The sequence below is a fragment of the Lissotriton helveticus genome, chromosome 7 (assembly GCF_964261635.1).
Source record: "Lissotriton helveticus chromosome 7, aLisHel1.1, whole genome shotgun sequence".
Classification (NCBI taxonomy): domain Eukaryota; kingdom Metazoa; phylum Chordata; class Amphibia; order Caudata; family Salamandridae; genus Lissotriton; species Lissotriton helveticus.
Window position 1 is genome coordinate 1951678657 of NC_136068.1, and position 21558 is coordinate 1951700214.

A 21558-nucleotide genomic window follows, 5' to 3' on the forward strand; every position below is an offset into this window, starting at 1 on the left:
GTGTGGGTTTGGTAGGTTTCCTTAGCTGGCGGCGAGCCCGAGACCAAAAAAACAGGTACCCCCCCAAAAGCAGGTAGTTTTGCTGTAGGTGATTTTGAAGTCTCCACAGTACAATTTGGGCCTTTTCCTGTTGCAGCAACTATGCCTCCCCTCACAAGTGAGGTACCATAGTAATCAGGAGAACTTGGGGAACACTGGGTGGTAGGAAATTTGTGTCAGCTCGGTGATCCTACAACTTTCCCACACAGAAATGTGAGAAAAAATTGATTTGTTCAACAAAATTTGAGGTTTGCAGGGGATTCTGGGTAGGGAAATGTTGGGAAATCCATGCAAGCCATACCTTACTGGACTCCCCTGGGTGTCTAGTTTTAAGAAATGTGTGGGTTTTGTAGGTTTCCCTAGATGGCCGCCGAGCCCAGGGCAATAAACTCATGGGACCCCCATGCAAATGTGATTGGTAATTTTGATGTCGCCTCAATAGGTTTTGGGCCCTTGCCTGTCGTGGGTACTTGACCCACCCATGCGAGTGAGGTACCATTTTTATCAGGAGACCTGGGGAGATGCTGGGTGGTAAGAAATTTGTGGATACACACAGATTCCAGAACTTTCCCACACAGAAATTTGAGAAAAAAGTGATTTTTTTCAGCTAAATTTGAGGTTTGCCGGGGATTCTGGGTAGGGAAATGTTGGTGGATGCACACAAGCTATACCTTGCTGGACTCCCTCGGGTGTCTAGTTTTCAGAAATGTGTGGGTTTGGTAGGTTTCCCTAGATGACCGCTGAGCCCGGGGCTTAAAATCTAATGGCACCCCCATTGCAAAAAACAGGTTGTTTTGTGAGAGGTAATTTTGATGTTGCCTCAATAGGTTTTTGGCCCTTGCCTGTTGCGTGTACTTAACCCACCCCCACAAGTGAGGTACCATTTTTATTTGAAGACTTTGGGGAATTTGGGATGGGTGGATTTTTGAGGATCCACACAGATTCCAGAACTCTCCACCACAGAAATGTGCGGAAAATGTGTTTTTTTGGACACCTTTATGTGGTTTGCAAGGGATTCTGGATAACAGAACCTTGTGAGAGCCAGACAAGTCACCCCATCCTGGATTCTCCTGGGGGTCTTGTTTTAAAAAATGTATAGGTTTTCTAGGTTTCCCTATGTGCCAGCAGAGCTAGGGTTCAAAATCTACAGCTAGGCTCTTTGAAAAAACAGGGCCAGTTTTCACTGTGAAAATGTGGTGTGATGTGGGCTGTTTCCTGTCAAGGGCACTAGGTCAACCCACACAAGTGAGGTGCCTTTTTTTCTCGGAAGACTTTGGGGAATGCGGGGTGGTTGGAATTTTGTGGATCCAGGCAGATTCCGGGGGCCCGATTCACAGAACTAACTTAAGACAAAAGCAGTTTAGGAGTCCTAAAGTTAAGAGTCTTAACTTTACTACTCCTAAACTGAGAAAAATCCTAACTTTAAGACTTTCGGTATTCACAGAAGGCATTTAGGAGTCCTAACTTTACTACTCCTTAACTGACACAAATCCTGACTTTTAGACTTTCGGTATTCACAGAAGGCATTTAGGAGTCCTAAAGTTAGGAATCCTAACTTCTGTGAATACCGAAATGATTAAGTGCCTTCTGTGAATGTATCATACAAATTCGCATTCGCAAAGGACGAAATTTGCAGAATTTTAGCCTTTGCCAATGCGAATTTGCTAAATGGGATGTATGAATGAAAATCCGGTGCAAAATAAGGAATCGCAAAATTTGCGATTCCTTATTTTGCAATTGCATTTAAGGAATCGCTAATTTTGCAATTCCTTAAATGCAATGTATGAAGCTAAAAATAAATGCTAATTGTCCCTAAGGAATCGCAAATTACCATCAACTTCAAGTTGGTGGTAATTTGAGAATTTCTTGAAAAATGCCAATTTTTGCATTTTTCTAAGTGCCATGTGATGCACATACATCCCCTTAGGGCATGTATGTGCACCACATGTGCACCCATGCTTATTTCAGGGGTGCAACAGGGTGTCCTTTGGACACTCCTGCACCCTTGAAATTATTCTCAATTTGCGATTAACAAATTGCGAATCGCAAATTGAGAATAAATTCCCATTCCTTCCTATGGGCCTCCTGGCTCATAGAAAGGAATGGGAAAGTATTCCTTAATTGCGAATTCTCAATTTGCGAATTCGTAATTAAGGAATATCAAGAAATCGCAAAAATGTTGCGATTTTCTTGATACATACCAATTAGCGATTCTGAAATAGCGATTTCTTTAAAATCGCTATTACAGAATCGCTAATTGGTACCTTGATACATATGGCCCTAAGTGCATTCTGTGAATTCCAAAATGGTAGTAAGTTTAGGATTTTGTCTTAAGTTATTTCTGTGAATCAGGCCCCAAAACTTTCCATCATAGAAATGTGAGGTAAACGTGGTGAGAGCCAGACAAGTCGCCCCATCCTGGATTCCCCTGGGTATCTAATTTTAAAAATGTATAGGTTTGCTAGGTTTCCCTAGGTGCCGGCAGAGCTAGGGTACAAAATCTACAGCTAGGCGCTTTGCAAAATAGTGTCGGTTTTCACTGTGAAAATATAGTGTGTCGACTCTTTGTTTTGGGCCGTTTCCTGTCACAGGCACTAGGTCTACCAACACAAGTGAGGTACCATTTTTTATAAGGAGACGTTGGGGAAAGTGAGGTGGGTGGAATTTTGTGGATGCACGCAGATTCCAGAACTTTCCACCACAGAAATTTGAGGAAAATGTATTTTTTAAACAAATTTTGAGGTTTGCAAGGGGTTCTGGGTAACAGAACCCAGAGACAGCCGGTCAAGTCACCCTATCCTGGATTCTCCTGGGTGTCCAGGTTTCAAAAATGTATAGGTTTGCTAGGGTTCCCTATGTGCTGGCAGAGTTAGGGTTCAAAATCTAGAGCAAAAAACGGGTCAGTTTTCACTGTGAAAATGTGGTTTTGGGCCGTTTCCTGTCATGGGCACTAGGCCTTACCACACAAGTGAGGTACCATTTTTATTGGGAGACTTAGGGTAACACAGAATTGTAGACTGTTATTAGCTATTGACCGTCGATGCATTTCTGCCTTCCAAATGAAAGACAATGTGTAACAAAGAAGTCATTTTGAAAAATGACCTATAATTCTCATGCTAGTGTGGGTACTATCTACTGCAGGCGTCTCCAACGAGTAGCTCTTGAGCTACTGGTAGCTCTCCAGCTACCTGTGAGTAGCTCTCCTGTGTGTTGTCCATCCTACTAAATTAGAAGCTTTTGTTTGATTGAATTAATGTCATACCTGCTAGCTTACAACAAATTTTTACTTTTTGAGGGGGCAGGGCCTGGTGCTGAGAGTGCAGAGGCACGCTGACCCTCGCCAAGTCCCCTACCCACTCCCCTTTAAACAATAAAAAAGGGTCAACGAGGCTGTCCTCGACGTTCTAGGGTGTTTTTACACCTTTTATGGACCTTGGCTGGTTACTGCCCCCAAAAATGAGCTGGAAATGCACTGTTTACAGTGGTTTTCAGCTAGTTTTCTCTACCACCGTGAGATTTCAGCTCCTCCCGGGGGGACTTGTGAAGGGAGCTGAAATCGTGTGACACTCGATGGCACCGTGTGAGTTGGCAGGTCTGTAATATATGTATCAAACCCAAATCAATTGCCTTAAACTATCTGGGCCCTTCCAGAAATAATTACCTTTTCCTATAGTGAAAAACATATTTATTTTAATTATTTACATGAAATCTTTTCACAGTGTATGAATCAAAGAAAAAATCCAAAACAATCAAGTGCTTCCATAAACAAACATCACCTATACTTGAAGATTTAAAAAGGTCTCTAAAATAAACCACCTATATCTTATGGGCACCTCTTATAATTCATACATTCTCAACATTTTGAATACATACAATAAAAAGTAGCTCCAGTTGCACAAATATTGTTTCTGAGCAAGTCGTTTATAGAAATACTGTCAAATCCTTTATGGAGATACTGTTATCGAGGCTGTCCCCGATGTTCTGGGGTGTTTTAACACCTTTTGTGCACATCAGCTGGTTACTGCCTCCAAAAACAAGCTGGAAATCCACTGTTTGCAGTGGCTTTTAGCTCGTTTTCCCAACCACAGTGGAATTTCAAGTGCTCCCTGGGGGACTGTGTGAATGGAGGCTAAATCGTGTGACACACAGTGGCACCATGTGAGTTGGCAATATATGTATACCAAAATTGAAAAGTGCGTATTTGATATGAAAATGTATGTCTTTTCAAACCCCATAATTTCTAAAAGCTATTTAAATCTGATATCTGAATGATAAATATGAGATATAAAATGATAGACTTATTACTAATGTTATTACCTTGGTGCCAGGGGGCATTGCATCTGTGGCTGTTATGTATTGCCCTTGTAGGGGCATTCCAAATTGCATTACTGCTGGCAATCCTACACTGAGGAGATCGTGGCTGGTAACCGTGCATAGGGATACCACTAATATACTCTTATCTGATGTGTTCAAAGCGAATACTATTAGTAGCTCGTGAGGATTTTCATTGAGCATAAGTAGCTCTTGTAAGTGGAAAGGTTGGAGACCCCTGATCTACTGTTTCTAAACTCTATATTTTGTTCCAATTTCAGAAATACATAGGTGTCTTTTATGCCGATTTTTCCATATATGTATTTTCCCAAAAAAAACATTGCAAGACGCTGCTCAGTTATTGGCTCTTGGTTCGTCGGGTTCATAGTGAACCCACAAGTCCTATATATCCCCACAACCAGAAAGGTCAAGCGGATGTAACAATATATTGCTTTCAAACAATTGTCATAATTAGAAGAAGTTACAGGTGAAAACGTTGACACAAATGGCTGTTTTTTTCAACTAATTTTCAATGTTTCCTATATTCAACGGTTAGTTTCTATAAAGAAACCTTGAAGGATTTATATAAATGACTCCTTGCTGAATTTATACTTTTGTCAACCTTTCTAAAATGTATAGCTTTGCAGGATCCATTATTGCTTTCAGACCCATTTATACCATTAACTGGAAGGAGGTTGAAAGCACAAAAAATAGCAAAAATAGGCTATGTCCCAGAAAAATGCCAAAACTGGGTAAAAAAATGCAGTTTTCTGACAAAAGTCTGCTTTTCCTGAAAGCTGGGAGGATGTTGATTTCAGCACCACAACCCCTTTTTTGATACCATTTGCAGGGAAAAAAACAGACGCTTTCATCTTTATCCCTTTTCCCCATTTTTCCCAAAAAACTAAACAAAATTTCGGCTAACTTCTGGGTCCGCTCCAGGGGAATCCACAAACCCTGGGTACCTTTAGAATCCCCATGATGTTGGAAAAAAAGACGCAAATTTGGCGTGGATACCTTATGTGGTCTATAAGTTAGAGGGGCCTAAGCGTAAACAACCCCAAATGGCAAAAAAAAAGGCTTAGCTCAGGGTAGGGAAGGCCTAGCAGCGAAGGGGTTAACATATCAAATATAGAAATATTAACCTGCACAAAATGTCAACTACCAACGTACAGATTGCATGTGCGTTGTGGGGCTCAGCATGCGTCCTAATTATTGGGGTCCTTCTGAGTTTGTTTCAGTATAAGACTTCACGCTGGAAGGGTCTGCTTCCAGTTCAAATCCTATGGATTGAATGTGTGTGTCGGGGTTCAGCACACGTCCTAATGACTGGGATCCCTCTGAGTTTAAGTATTGGACTTCACGCTGAAAGGGTCAGTCATAGCAGATACATCTCCACACCGTTTTCTCCTTCTCACCTGTGCAACAAAGTAGTAAACTTTACTGCTGCATTGTGTATGCTGCAAATAGGTGTAATTCCTACATTCGCCCTGCACAGACAGTGCACTGACTATAATTCATTTACTCCGGACAAACTGCATCAGGAACACTACTAGATAAAAGAGGGGGGATCTTCAGCTCCCTGTCCAGACTGTATAACACTAACCATTGCCTTCAGATGATGTTAAATCCCCTCCGTATTATGAGACTACATCAAAATTACCTGTAGAAGAGGTTGGATTCCTTCTCTGATTCATTCTCTGATTCCTTCTCTGAGCCCTCCTCGATGCCATCGTAGCCCTCACTGATGCTCGGGATACTCAGAGGAGTATGAAGCATTGAGAGGTATTCAGGTATGAGTTGCGTCTCTTGAGCTGCTAGGGAGGATATATATAACAGATACAGATACAGGAAACTCCACTTAGAAAGTGCTGATGGCAGCATTCTGCAATCTGTGTGTGAGGGGAGATGAATGACGGGGGTGCAGATCCACGTGTCACTGTGCACCATATGTGTGTATGTATGTGTGTGCTTGTCTGTGTCTTTTCCACTTAAGGGGTGGGCAGAGAACGTCCCTCCACCAGCGGAGGGGAGTTAGCCAGCCACAACCCCCAGCCCCCAGGCCTGGTCCCTGCTTCTGAACCCAGCCAGGTCGGGTGAGCCTGCCCTGTCCCCAATGGACCCCCGTTCCCAGCAACTGGACCCTCGGATGGCTTGCAGGACCGGTGGGCTCCCCCACCCCAGGGACTGCCGGACGGAGCTCAAGCCCCGGTCTGACCTTGTGGGGGGATGAAGGGAAGCACAGCTAACCCTGCGATGGCTCTCAGACAGGCATATCCTCAGGAGGAACCCGGCCCACAAGGTGCGTTCGAAGTGTTGATGATCAATGTGTCCTGAAATTCATACTAATTTTCGCAGCTAGCCGCGTTCTTCATTGACGTGCAAGCCGAGTGATCCACCGCCAAGAGTCACAGGCAACTTTTTGAAAACGTTCACCTACCTGTGGGCATAGGAGAGGTGGGAGAAAGCCGACGGCCTTCCATCCACAGCCCGTGCGGCAAGACGACCCGGGCACCCTGTTTAAGGCTTCCCCTCTGGGAGTCAGAATGCACCGTTGGGAGAAAAAAAACTTTACCATTCACTTGGCCTGGGAGTCCCAAACACCAGTGGGCAAGGGGGCTCCCAGTGTGATGGGACCAGGCAGCCCCACCACTGCCGGTTAGAGATTCATCAGTCCAACAAGTACCGACTTGCACCCACCTGACTACAATTACCAGAGTCCCGAGGGGCGATCCGGAGGAGGGGCTAGCGGTGTGCGCTCCATTGATGACATGACCTACCACTGCCGGTCCCTCCTGGATTAACCGGTCGGGACCCCTCAGCCTGGACATCCGGACTGCCCGAGCCATGCCAGCAGGCTGGTGAGTAGCCCACCCCACCCTTGCCCGGGTAGGAGGTGCCAAAAGGAAGAGCCATCCTGCATAACTCCCACTGAGAGCAGCCCGGGTTCCCCTTGCAGGCCCTCAGCTCCTTCTCGGCATCGTTTATGGTCGGAACTATGACGATATCTGATCGTCTTTGAACCTACGACTTTCGTTATTGAATAATAAAAACATTCATGGCAAATGCTTTCCCTTTGGTTCATCTTGCGCCGGTCCAAGAATTTCACCTCTAGCGGCACAATACAAATGCCCCCGGCTGTCTCTCTTAATCATGGCCCAGTTCTGAAAACCAGCAAAACAGAACTGCAGTCCTGTTCGATTATTCCTTGCTGAAGTATTCAGGCGACTGGCCTGCTTTGAGCAGTCTCATTTTTTCAAAGTAAACTCTTCGGACCCCCAGGACCCTCAATGAAGAGCATTAAGGGCGCTGAGAGACTGGGGCTGGGACAGGGGGTAGCTCGCCTTGCCGCGGACCGCCATCTCGATTCCAAGATCCAACTACGAGCTTTTTACCTGCAGCAACTTTAATATACGCTACTGGAGCTGGAATTACCGTGGCTTCTGGCACCAGACTTGCCCTCCAATGGATCATCGTTAAAGGATTTAAAGTGTACTCATTCTAATTACAGGGTCTCGAAAGAGTCCTGTACTGTTATTTTTCGTCACTACCTCCCGAGTCGGGAGTGGGTAATTTGCGCACCTGCTGCCTTCCATGGATGTGGTAGCCGTTTTTTAGGCTCCCTCTCCGGAATCGGACCCTGATTCTCCGTTACCCATGGTCACCATGGTAGGCACAGAAAGTACTATCGAAAGTTGATAGGGCAGACATCCGAATGTATTATCACAGGGATGTGCGATCGCCCAGGGTTATCTAGAGTCACCAAAGAGGCCAGGCGAGTCCGGATTGGTCTTGGTCTGATAAATGCACGTATCCCAGGAGGTCAATGCTCGTCAGCATGTATTAGCTCTAGAATTACCACAGTTATCCAAGTAACAGATGGAGCAATGAAAGGAACCATAACTGATTTTTTAATGAGCCTTTCGCAGTTTCACTGTACCGGCCGTGTGTACTTACACATGCATGGCTTAATCTTAGAGACAAGCATGTGCTACTGGCAGGATCAACCAGGTAGCCGCACCTGCTGATGGGGTGGGTTCAGGAGCCGCGTGCCCATCTCCCCGACCGTCAACCTTCGCACACCCCTCCCTCTCGGGGGTCTGATAGCAGAAGGAGCCTGCCTGCCTGCCTGGGCATGAGAGCTGGAGAGGTTCAGTCGCAAAGGCACTGGCAGGCCCACCCGTGTCGTCAGGCAGGGAGAGGTGGGCCGAGGCGCAGCCTGAGCAAGACACAGGGGTGCCAAAGCCAGGCGGCTGCCGCACCCCTCAGAACAGCCATTCGGAGCTTCTGCAGAAATGCGCTGGGTGGAGAGGGATAACGGCGTGGTGGGAAGGGCCTAAGGACCTGCCAGGCAGCAGCATCTGAGGTCCTGGCACCACCCAACCTCTTCCGCTCGGTTGGGACCACTGGGGGAGCGAGGTACCGGGCCACTCAGCCTTCACTCTGAGAGTTAGGGTGAAGGACTTCCCACCAGGCGACAGGCCCTCAAGTCGAATGGTCCATGTGGGCTGGAAGCTCTTTGCTTGAAAGAACAGACGAGTCTGGCCAAGCAGTCCGACCCTAAACAGACCGAGAGTGCCCAATCGATAGGAGTACTTTTGGGGCCTCCCTTGGCAGGCCGCCCTGCACGAGAGATGCCAGCTTCACATCCCTACCTGCTCCCAGGGTGTGCAGGCTTAGAGGAAAGACCCACGAGAAGGGGCTGGAAGGCAGGTGTGGACCAGGGCCCCTGGGGACCCAGGCGGGCAGCCCAGGGTCGTGCCTTCCCCTTTATCAGAATCACCGGACCTCATGGAGGTCTGACTGACCCTCTCCATAGTATTCTGGAGGAACAATACCCCCTTTCTTGTGATCTGTGCAAACTGGGTGACAGAGGGCACCCAAGGCGAGAACGTGCCCAACCTCCAGGAGCCCTCGCTGGGATTGGGGAGGCAAATGACACCTCATCAGGACTTCCAGTGAAGCCAGGCCACCTGGTTGCCCCATTGGAAAGCATTGCTCTTGACCAGATGACAGAGGGATTAGGGGCAACCAGATGGCTGATGGGAAAGGCACAACCAGATGGCCGGGCTCGTAGGGCATCCATCTGGTCGCTCTGTGCCCTCATGAAAGGTTGAGCGGGTATCGAGGCATGGGGGCCAGAGGCCAGGGCCCCAGCTTGGCCTCAGCCTTGGGGCTGCAAGGGGGGAGATGACGGGCTTTATGACCCTGGGCCTGCACACACGTTGACAAGCAGGCAAAGCGGGGGAGGTCTGCACTGGACCCCCGTCCCGAACCCTTGGCAGAGTGGCAGGACAGTGGACAGGGCCCAGGGCTGGAGCAACCGACCTGGGGCCAAGTGGGCCCCTGGACGCCATCGGGGCTCCCGGGCCCAGGGGCTCAGCGGAATCCTTCCCAGGCCCACGGTACCCCATCCCGGGCACCCTGCCACATGGCAGGCATGAGGACAGAGCCCGGGGTGGGGTGGCGCCATCCCCAGGGCCCTAAGGGGGGCCCTTCAGAGCTCCTGTACCCAGCCATGCAGGGGCAGGCTCCCTTGGCACAGGGGAACCCCGTCTCCGGCCCCTTACAGAGCGACGGGCCAGGAGACTGAGCCTAGGGCCCCTGGACCCCATCGGGCTCCCAGGCAGAGGTGAGGCCTCCCGAGCCTGCAGGTCCCCATCCTGGGCACCACACCACACATTGGGCCGGGGGACAGAGCCCTAGGCTGGGGGGGGATCCTAGCCCGTCTGACTGCCGGCTGAGAACTGCAAGACTGAGAGGGGTTTTGGAGTACCCTGTTCCTAGTAATCTGGAGGTAGGGTACCCCCCTTTCTGGTAACCTTTGCGCACCGCAAGACTGAGGGGACCCAAGTCGCAGACACGCCTGACCTCCTATAGCCCTGGCTGGGATTGGGGAGGCCAAAAGGCCTCATCGGAACTTCCAGGGCAGCCCGTGCACCTGGTAGCCCCATTGGAAAGCATTTAACATGACCAGATGGCAGAGGGGGAATGGCCACCCAGATGGCCAGGCCCAAAGGATGCCAATCGGCCCACCCGAGCCTTCGTGGGAGGGCTCTCACCTGCCCTTTAGAGGGCTCAGGGCTCTCTGCCCCAGGGTCTATGAGGCCCTGGCTGGGTTTTGGGCTCAGGGCTGCGGATGGGGTTCCCTGATTAACCTCCACCCAGGGGATCCCCCAAGCACCTTGATAGGTGGGCAAAGCAGGAGGGAGGCCTGCCTGGGCCCGACGGACCCCCTTCCTGGGACCATGGTGGAGCAGGGGCATGGGGCCCAGCCGGAGGTCCCGTGCCAGCACGTGCAGAGGACTCCTACCCAAGTCCCGTGTCCCGAGCGCCTTGCCACGCGGTAGGCCTGAGGATGGTGCCCGGGGTGGGGAGGGTATCCTCCACCCCAGGGCCAGCAAGGGCCCCTGCCGGAGCTCCTGAACCCAAGTGTAGCTGGGGAACGCCCGACAAGCCCTGGGCCCATGGCAGAGTGGAGGATGGAGCCCAGTGTAGGGAGCGCCTGGACAGAGTTCTCGGGTCCGGATGCCCAAGGGAGGACTGCCCGGGGCCCGATGGAGCCCGTCCCAGGTACTTTGCCACTAGGCCGGCAAGTGGATGGAGGCCCAGACAGGGTGGGAGGTTTTTGCCCAACTCTAGCCCATCTGGCTGCCGGCTGAGAGCCCCCAGCCTGTGAGGATTTCCGGCGTACCCTGTGCCTCGTAATCTGGAGGAAGGGTACCCCCTTCTCTGGTAACCCATGCGCAGCACAAGACTGAGGGGACCGAGGCGCAGACGCGCCCAACCTCCTGGAGCCCTGGCTGGGACTGGGGAGGCAAACAAGCCCTCGTCGGTACTTCCAGTATAGCCCAGCCATCTGGTTGCCCCATTGGAAAGCAACTTAAACCGCACCACAGGGTGTGTTAGCACACATGTATACTCAGGCCCACCCCCTCCCTTCACCACTGTGCAAACACGCCCTGTGGCGCGTTTTAAGGTGGGGGATTAACTCTACTTGACTACTGAGGGTCCCTGAGTGCCAAATAGCCCAACAGGTATCTCCAGTATGCGTCAGGCAGCTGCATTGCAGACAGGTGTTCAGAGGCCACACCCCTTTTTACACCTCTCTGCAACGCAGCTCTGTGGCACTTATTGGAGATTCCTAGTGGCCTAGTTTGACCTTAGAGACCCTTAGGATTGAAGGAGACTTAATCTCTCAACTTAGAACGGCCAAAGGGCACGTTTACACAGTGGTGAAGGGAGGGGACGGGGCCTGAGGTGATGTGTGCAAAAACGCCCTGTGGAGCTTTTTAAGTTGGGGAACAAATTCCCCTTCAATCCTGAGGGACCATGAGGGCCAAGTAGCCCACCAGGTGCTTCCAAGAAGTGCCGCTGCGTTGCAGAGAGGTGGTGCAGGTCATGCCCCTTTTTACATCTCTCTGCTACGCAGCTCTGTGGCGCTTACTGGATGTACCTAGTGGGCTAGTTGGACCCTAGGGACCCTCAGGAGTGAAGGGGAATTATTTCCCCAACTTAAAATGCGCTACAGGGCATGTTTGCACAGTGGTGAAGGGAGGGGATGGTATAGGAAAGTGGCTCTATATATACTAGACCGAAGTAAAATCAGCCGAACTACGAATTACGATTTACTCACCTATTATCAGGAGAGACCTCACTGCTGCATCTTTGAGCCCAGTACTGATCCTGAAAAGTAATTCTAACCATACTTACCAGTAACTTGAATTTTCTTCCATAGGCTAACAGTGACTTGTTTCACTTGGAAATTCTTCTAAGTGTGGAGTTTTGGAACTGTAAAATATTCACCTAAAATCATCCGAACAACGAATTCCAATTTACTCACCTGTTATCAGGAGAGAACCCAGTGCTGCATCTTTTAGCTCAGCACTTTCCCTGAAAAGTAATTATAACCGTACTTACCAGTAACTTGTATTTCCTTCCATAGGAATCCATTGTCAGAAAAGTTTCTGAGTGTCGATTTTCACAAACAACAAATATTCCTTAAAAATCACCTGTATGACTTAAACACATTTTTTCAACTGATCCAGGATCCACCACTGAGTAAGAAAAAGTAACGATAACACTACTTACCCGCTGAGTGAATTTCCTCCCATAGGATAACATTGGTGATTCTATGTGAAAAAGTTTTTAAGTGTCAACTTTTAAAATACAATATTATTCCTTAAAAATCACTACTGTAACCAAAACCCTTTTACTCAACTGTTTACAGGAGATGCCCCAGGACTGAATCTAGGATCCAGTTCTGTGGTTAGAAAAGTAGTCCATAAAGTAACTAATTGCATTTAACTAGAAATTCACATTGAGCTCAATGTTGCAATGTGTTTGAAATTGTGTTGCCCATCGCAACAACTGTAACTACTGTACTTAAAAGTCTATTGCTTATTTACAAAGTATTTAAACTAAATTAATTCATTCTGAGAAAGTATATTTTGTAATTTAATGTATAATGTAATTATAATGTAATTTACAAAATAAAATACCTAAAAATTCCTATATCTACACAGACATCTAAACACTTACCTATAGATTCACTCATACATGCTGACAAAGATCACTAGAACACTATCAAATATACTTATAGACGTACATCGACTTTACACATCAGCACACATCCTATTCACTTATGCAGGCGTCCTACTCACTTATGCAAATAACATTTACTCAACTAAACACACTTATACAAACACCACTTCATTTATTTACATAGATAGTAACTCATACTTAGTGTATTATAAAATCACTATTACAAGTATACACTTATTGTAGGAACTGGGGTCACCAGTTCCCCGGGGGTAGCCTGGCACGAGCAGGTAGGCACCAGAAAGCTCAGGTGTTAAGTGACTACACAGCACACACAACCACGGAGACAGTAAATGCAAACGCAATGACTGAGTCCACATCAGTTACGTTTGATTCAAATCAATAAGTTTATATATAGGTTGGAAATCTAGGCAATCAATATTCACAGTAGCAATAACTCTTTAGCATATTCCATTGAAGGGAAGCAAAGGGAGCAATGCATTATGCAGGGTTTCACGATCTCATGAGTCCATTTCATTAGAACATTTCAGTAACGCATAAATCAACAACCATTACATCAGGTCAGTGTAACACGTTTCATTGGTCAGCAGGGAACCTCTCAGTATCAAGACCAAGCATTTCATTAATTAGGCATCCCCATTTCTGTAGGAATAAACACTGCATCAGGTAAGTTTACACATTGCCTCCAGCATGGGTAAAATATTTCATTAAAGCAATAATAATCGGTGACTACAGTCACAGAAGCATTTCATTAAGGCAGTAATAAACAGTGCTCTAGTAACATGAGCAATTAACTTTACCCCAGGTAGGGGCTAACTCTTATCCAGTGCGGCCCTCACAGTGTGTTTAGGGGCCCTGGCCCAGGTCCCGTGCTCAAAGAGGGCCAAATCGGACCAGCGGGGCTCAGTCACCAGTTCTCGGCAGTTAGTTAGGGCTAACGGGGCCCGGTGACACTTTCCCCAGGGGAGGGGCGAACTCGGGGCCTTCTCCGGCCTCCCGCCCTCCTCCCCGGGGGGTTTACCTCTCTTCTTTGGGCCTCGCCGGCCCCTTGCGCAGATCTCCTGGTCGGGGGGCTCTCGCTCTTCTCAGAGAGCCCTCCGGGGACTTGCAGGCCTCAGAGGGTGAGGGGTCGGACAGGGGAGGCCCGTGCTGCTCCAGCGCTCTCTTCGGGCCTCCCTCCGGCCCTGGGCAGCTCTGTTGGTCTTCTCGCGGGGAGGGAGGGCAGCAATACAGGCAGTTCAGTCAGGGGGAGTTAGGCAGCACAGAGCAGGCCCAGGTGAAGGCAGGGGGCGCAGGTGCAGCGCAGTCCAGTACCTGGTTGTTCCATCAGTAGTCCAGATTAGAGCAAGTAGGTTTCTTCTTGGCGCTTATTGGTTCTGGAGCCCTTTGGTTGAAGCAGGTTCCTGGTTTCTTACAAGGGGGGGGTGTTGAGTTGAAGGCTTGTTAGAAGGTCACTTCAGATGGTCCCTGGGTTCCCCTCCCGCCGGGCCAGATCAGTGGGCTAACTCAGGGTTCCTCACTCTACTTGGGAGGCAGCACCTAAGCCTTGTCACTCCCAGTGGCATAGACCCCTGACTAGGCCCTACCCCCTAAATCTCCTGCGTGGGTGCCCCAGGTCAGTGATGCCCCAACTGACTAAAAAGTTTCCCTCTCTTCCTTATATATGCCCAGGTCAGGTGACCACTCTCTAAGGCGGCAAAAATAGGCTCCGCCTCTATTCTGGAAGGTTCCAGGAGCTTCCCCACTCTATCTATGGGCAGGCGATGGAAGGCTGGAGCTGCAACAATGTTTGGGGTCCCAGCCAGCTCCTGGCAACTAGGGTGCTACTAGAAAAAGACCACGCTGCAGTAGCAGGGGTCAGTCGCAGCCATGTTTGAAGTAGAGAGCACCTGCACCTTAGCATGGATTGGCCATGGAAAGGTGCCCAGAGACCTAAGGCCAACAAAAAGAAGGTGGGAAAAATAAGGCAAGGGCGAAAAAGAAAATAGGGAAAGACCACCCTGGGGCTGACAGGTCTAACACTTATCAATACAGTCATTCCCTTTTAAATTTCTACTTTGTTGGACATGTATCATTGAGCAATATATTTACTCATCACTACACCCATAAAGACATTCACTCACCCAAACAACTGTTTCTACATGCAGTCTTAACCTCATATACCTACTAAATCAACTATTTACACATCTTTGGACAGTCACACACCTCCCACCCAATCACGCACACATTCACTCTCCCATACAAATACTCACTTAACTAATCAATAACTAATATAGACTTTCACATAGCTACTAACCAACCTATGTAGTAGGTTACACAACAAGAGACAGAATGATACATATATTCACCCAGTTTAATCACTATCCCATATATTTAGTAAGACACTTTAAATTAGTTACTAATCCTCCATCTAGAGATCCATACTTCCACTCATTCTTCAATGCACATTGCTATATATATAATACATATTTAAATATTGACCAAAACCACATTCACTGGATGATGTCATCAGTGATGTCAATTGAGATGTCATCAGTGATGTCATCAGTGATGTCACTGACCATGTCATAAATTATGTAATATGTGACATCATCAGCAGTGGATTGCGGGCGCGCGAGTATTAGTTAGTAGAACTAACTATAACGGAGGAATTTCAATGGTTTTGTACGAGTGAAATGCCCAACTAACTATAACACCCCTGAAACCTATGTTTTTTCAGTGAATATATATATATATATATATATATATATTGTGCTTAGGAAAATCATTACCAAGCATTGGGACTTAATCAAATGTGACCCCATTATAGGAGAAAAAATTCCGGCCAAGCCGTTAATCACCTTTAGGAAAGCTTACTCCATGTAGGATGCTCCAGTTAAGTCCAGTCCTGAGGTGGTTACCCAGAAAAACTGGTTAGACAAAAGTAAGGGCTTTAGGAAATGTACCAGTTGTAAAGCCTGTCTCCATGGGATCAACAAAACAGAATACACAGTCCCCTTTACTGCTACCGCACGCAAGATCAATAAACAACTGACTTGCAAAAGTGAATACGTGGTATATGTGCTGGAGTGTCCTTGTAACCTGCGGTATATTGGTAGTACCAAGCTACAGGTTCATAAGAGGATACTCCAGCACATACGGGCCATCAACACCAACGATTCCGCGTATCCGGTAGCACGCCACTTCAGAGAGTGTCATAATAACAACAGTGCACTACTGAAATACTATGCCATAGATGCAGTGGGCCCCCTTAGAAGAGGAGGTGATAGAGAGGGGACTTTGAGACAGCTAGAGACCAGATACATCTTGGAGATGGATAGCAGATCCCCGGGAGGCCTTAATTCCACAGAGGATTTTTACACCTGCCTCTAAGCACCTCTCTATCTAGTGGGTTATCAAACTAGTATGTACATTCATGCTAGGTTCCAGCGGTCCATTTTATGTCTGATTTAAAAAGAAGAAAGGAAACATATGCACCTGTGTGGCTATATGCTGTCCTATAATCATAGGCCCTTGTTCTGATGTGCATCGTGGACAATACAGTCGTCTTTCATAGCCTAGGCTTAGGCTATGTTGTACATATAAATATAAAACTGTACTAAAAGAGAAAAGAGAAAAAAATATTGTGGTTTATTTATCACTTTTTCACTTTCACTATGGTTGCAAACTTCACAAGCTCTATGGGTAGGATAATTCAGTGGGATATTTCTACCATAGTATTGACGTGGTGGGAGGCTGCGATAATGTATTCAAACAAATATTATCTCCTCCCCGTGATTGTTATTAATAGCGATAATAGAATTTCATCAAGGTGCAATATACAAATATTTATATTAGGGTGTATATTTTTCAGATTAATTGCATTTAAGCACTTTAATCAATAATAATCCCTCGTTTTTTATCCAGTCTGTATATATTGATAGTATTTATTTGTATATATATTTAGTGTTGATAATATGATATATTTTTATAATGAAATTTATATTCTAAGTTTATGAAGATATATATCCGTATTTATTGTAAATATAATTCTATGTCTGGATGGAACTGTTGACACCCCACTTTTGCACACGTACAGCTATTTATATGGGGATTACCCCGTGATTTTTGAAGGAGCTGTGGTTGATGTTTTCTATGTCTATCATTTATTGTGAATAGCATGTGATATATTGCAACCAATCAATATCCGAATCAACTTGCACTTGCACTTTAAATTCTGACTTCCCTCTCCATGCGTCATGTGACCAAGGCCTCTGTGTGGGCCGAAACGTTATGCCGAGGTGTGCCTTCCACGAGATTGAATAAAATCACTGCTCACCTGCACTCTGGGTCTTCCTCTCTTCTTCTGCGCCGCTGGTATCCTGAGATTGGGCTCCTGGTGAGAGAAGGCTGAGATTGTGTTTATATATACATATATATATATATATATATATATATATATATATATATATATATATATATATATATATATATATATATATATATATATATATATTACCTACTGGTGGTCTCCAGTAGGTAGTTACAGTTAGGACCTAGTTACCATAGGAAAATGGCAACATTCTATTTCCAATAACTTTGGCGCCGGTTGACAAATCTTCGCAAAATTCTGAAAACTAATTCTTCGTTGATATCAGCTCCTATGTTTAAAGTTTGGGGGTGATTCATCAAGAGGGGGCCAAGAAAAAAGGGGGTCCCAAAACGTGTTTTCTCCTTGTTAATTTCCATAGGAAAATTTAGGCAAGGCTACAGGTCGAACTGGTGAACGGAATTACCCCACATTTGGCAGGTCTAGAAAGTATGCTTTTGTTTATTTGGTGTAAATTCATTCAGTAGTTTTTGAGAAATATCGAAATTTACATATTTGGGAATTCTGCCATCTGATTGGCTGAGGCGTTACGAGCACAAGCTTGCTGCTTATTGGCTGTGATGGTGTTGCAACGAGGAAGTGTTGGCCACCATTTTGGGATTCCTTTGAAGTGAGTAAGGGGAAAAAAGGGCAAAAAAAAGTAGGAAAGGAGGGTAGGAGCACTGTAAGCTTTGTGGGGGAGTGCGAAGCGAAGTAGTCACTGTTACCGGTCTGAAAGTGCGGTGTTGCTCAGACTGACATGGTGATGATATGATATGGTGCTACACTCGGGTATGAAACCGAGAGTCTAAACCGTGAGGTCATTGCTGTAAGGTGATGTGGTCTGGTGTTTGCAGCATACATGTGCAAGTAGTGTTAGTAGGCGTTTATACCCTACAAGGAGTGGGAAGCGAACTACTGACCACTACTGTGTGTTTATAGTATACTGGAAGCGGGAAGCGAAGTAGTTACGTCTACCGGTGCGAAGACTTGGGAATCAAACAAACTGATTGCTGTAAAGTGATGTGCTCTGGGCATTGTAGGATACTAGCCGCTGTAGTATAAGTATGTAAGTAGTGTTAGTATGCGGTTATAATATATAGGGAGTGGGAAGCAAACTACTCACCCCTACTGGTGTGAAGACTCAGGGATTAAACCGTGAGCCCAAATTGGGAGCTCATTGCTTTAAAGTGATGTGCTCTGGGCGCTGTAGCATACCTGTGGAAGAAGTGTTAGTTTACGTTTATACAATTTAGGCAGTGGGAAGCGAGATACTTACCCCTACCGGTCTCGAGACTCGTGGATAAAGCCATGAGCTCATTGCTGTAATGTCATGTGATCTGTGTAGCATGCCAATGTAAGTCATAGTAGAATGTTAGTATGCAATTCTACTAGAATCTAAGTATGTAATGTTAGAATGTAGGGCTGTCAAGAGGGGAACCTTGCAGAGTTTGTACACGGTGCTGGAGAAGACGGTTGCCTTGCTGTCTGCTCCTGTTGGTGGTTTTTTCAGGTGTCTTGTTTCCTTGTAATAAATCTACTTACTGGATCCACTGCTGTCTGCCTCTTCACTACATAAAATTGGCGACGAGCAGGAGAAGTTAAAAAGAAAGCATCACTAACCAATATTTCAAAATTGGTTGCATTGTGCTGAAGACCTGTTTTCTTCATGTAGCTGTTTCTACTCATGCCAGGGTCGTCGGCTCATTGAACTGTCATCCGACTTCTGGTAGGATTTATATTTTGCTCTTCCTCTGCTTCTTCTGTACATTCTGGTCGCTGTACTACACGTGTGTAAGTAGTGTTAGTATGTGTTTATACTAACAAGTGGATCATGGTCCTAGGGAGGGCAGCATGTCAGGCGCTGGTCATACAATGTCCCGGGGTGTGAATTTGTGGAACATTTGTGTTTGCTATTAGAAGGCTGGTGCATGGCTTCCACCCTGTGATAGCAAATACTTGTTTGACTACTTGAAGCGAGAGGAGGAAAACCTCTTATCGCTTTAATAGAGGGGATGCGGATGGTAAACATGGAGAGAATTAAAGAAAGAAAAAAAAAGCGGGTTCTCACCCTATCTTCTAAATGAGTCCCCTGGTGGGTAATGTTCCGTGGCCAATCCATTATTATATTACGGGGTTTCTGTAGGACTGGGGATCATGTTAATTAGGCGCAGAAGGGCACCGAGACCTTTTGCGGCCGAGGGGGCCGCTACCTTCCTGGGTATTGTTTAGTAATGGTTCAGGGGGTTCGAGGCCAACTGAAGTCCAGGGATCGCCACACTCCGGGGCTTTATTTAAATATGCAGGGTGGGCCTCGGCAGTCCCTGAAGCCTCGGTGGTCCTAGGCAGTGCCTTATTTGTTCGGTAATCACACGGGCCGTACTTATTGTGGTATAAAGTGATACACTCATAGAACTCTTGCAGTTGTACAGATTACCCAGGCTTCATTTGTCTAATAGTCAGTTAGATTATGTTTGGTAGGTGCACTCTAATATTAGATAACTTTATCCTTAAAATCTCTTATAAACAAATGATTTTCACAATAAATAATAGACAAGTGTTGTCAGAAAAAGAAGACCGAAGCGATACAAAAGGGGATGATGGACGGAGCGCTTGAGCAAATCAAACACTCACCCCCAGTCAACTGATCTGGGTTTAATCCATCACCATTCTTTAGCCCACTCAGCCACCCCATTTCAGACATGGCCATATGCAAATCAGTCTGACCCTGTGCCTCATGGGAACAGTCCAGCCCGAACTGCCAAGCCATGTCTTCCATGGACCGGAAACAAGCATCCTGGGACCGGTTTCGGATTCATAATCCTCATCAGCCAGGCTATCTTGAATCCAGTGGCCAAGTGAGCAAGGGACTCACGTCTGAGCATACCCTGCCACACTTAGGGCGAACAAAGCGATACAAAAGGGGATGATGGACGGAGCGCTTGAGCAAATCAAACACTCACACCCAGTCAACTGATCTGGGTTTAATCCATCACCATTCTTTAGCCCACTCAGCCACCCCATTTCAGACATGGCCATATGCAAATCAGTCTGACCCTGTGCCTCATGGGAACAGTCCAGCCCGAACTGCCAAGCCATGTCTTTCATGGACCGGAAACAAGCATCCTGGGACCGGTTTCGGATTCATAATCCTCATCAGCCAGGCTATCTTGAATCCAGTGGCCAAGTGAGCAAGACCTACACTCTCAGGTATTTATTTGAAAACAAAGTAACCTTTATTAAAAAACAAATAAATAGAAATGTAACTTGAATAGAAGAAACAGTATAATAAAAAGAGTGTGGGTTGGACTCCAGTGGAAGCAGTGTAGGAAACCTGCAAGACAAAAATGAAACATAAGTATGTGTGTTACGTGGAAGAGGTAAAGAAGGGAAGTCCGAATGAAAGAACAATAGTGAGAATGGAACGGAGGGGTAGTGGGTGGAAGGGAGAAGGGGAGGGAGAGTAAGAAAAAGAGAGGGAGGTGGAGAAAGAGCGTCGACCTACTGCACCCCGCCCTTAGTGTTTACCCTCCCGTCACCTGTTTGTGTGGTTCAGCAAGTCCTTAAAATGAAACACAGGAGGCCAGAGATTATGGGCCATATTATCAAGGAACGGCGATAACATTATCACCGCTTTAGCGGCAGGAAACTGCTGTTAAAGCAGCAATAAGGGGTTGATAATATACCCTTGTGAATTCCCAGAGAAGCCCAGGTTCTGGTGTGAACCTGGGCTTCTATGAGAATTTACAAGGGCGTATTATCAAGCCCATTAGCTTTAGTGGCACTTTCCTGCCTCTAAAGTGGTGATAAAGTTATCGCCGTTCTTTGATAATATAGTCCTACATTATTAGCTACGGAAAATCACTTGCATGCACCTGTGCACCCAGGGTGCTGTACCCCAGCCCCATTCCCCCGCACTGTGCTTAATTGTAGGTCTTGCATACCGAGGCTTCACTGCTCACCTGCCACCACCGGTGTGTCCTATTACGACGTGTTGGTGCAAGCTCCGAGTCCGGGGTACGTTTGTACAGTAGACCAGGTCTCCGGTTGGGGACGGTGTCTTGATACCACGATGGAAGGTGTCAGAATGCCCAGGGCATCATTGCGGGGTCAGCTCCCGCTCTGCCCTTCTTGAGGCAAACAATGGAATGTCTGAAAAGGGAGAAATAATTTAATGGTGGAAACGTCTGGAGGTAAATAAAGGGTTATTTCAAGCTTGATAGAAAATAGGAGTTGAGTGCATCCTTCTTTTTTGAAGTACGATCTACCAACTGTTAGTGGTAATCGTGGTTCAAAGA

General features: G+C 46.8%; 1 protein-coding gene and 2 pseudogenes across 1 annotated transcript in view; all 3 read right to left on the minus strand.

Moving 5' to 3' along the window:
- LOC144770010 (uncharacterized) overlaps positions 1-21558 on the minus strand; it is a 248672-nt gene that overhangs the window by 41656 nt on the left and 185458 nt on the right. Inside the window, exon 6 of the mRNA XM_078654202.1 lies at positions 6014-6167. Coding sequence (XP_078510328.1) covers positions 6014-6167 — 154 coding nt within the window. The remainder of the gene's footprint in view (positions 1-6013; positions 6168-21558) is intronic.
- On the minus strand, positions 6608-6760 carry LOC144771160 (5.8S ribosomal RNA; annotated as a pseudogene).
- Positions 7256-8364, minus strand: LOC144771368 (18S ribosomal RNA; annotated as a pseudogene).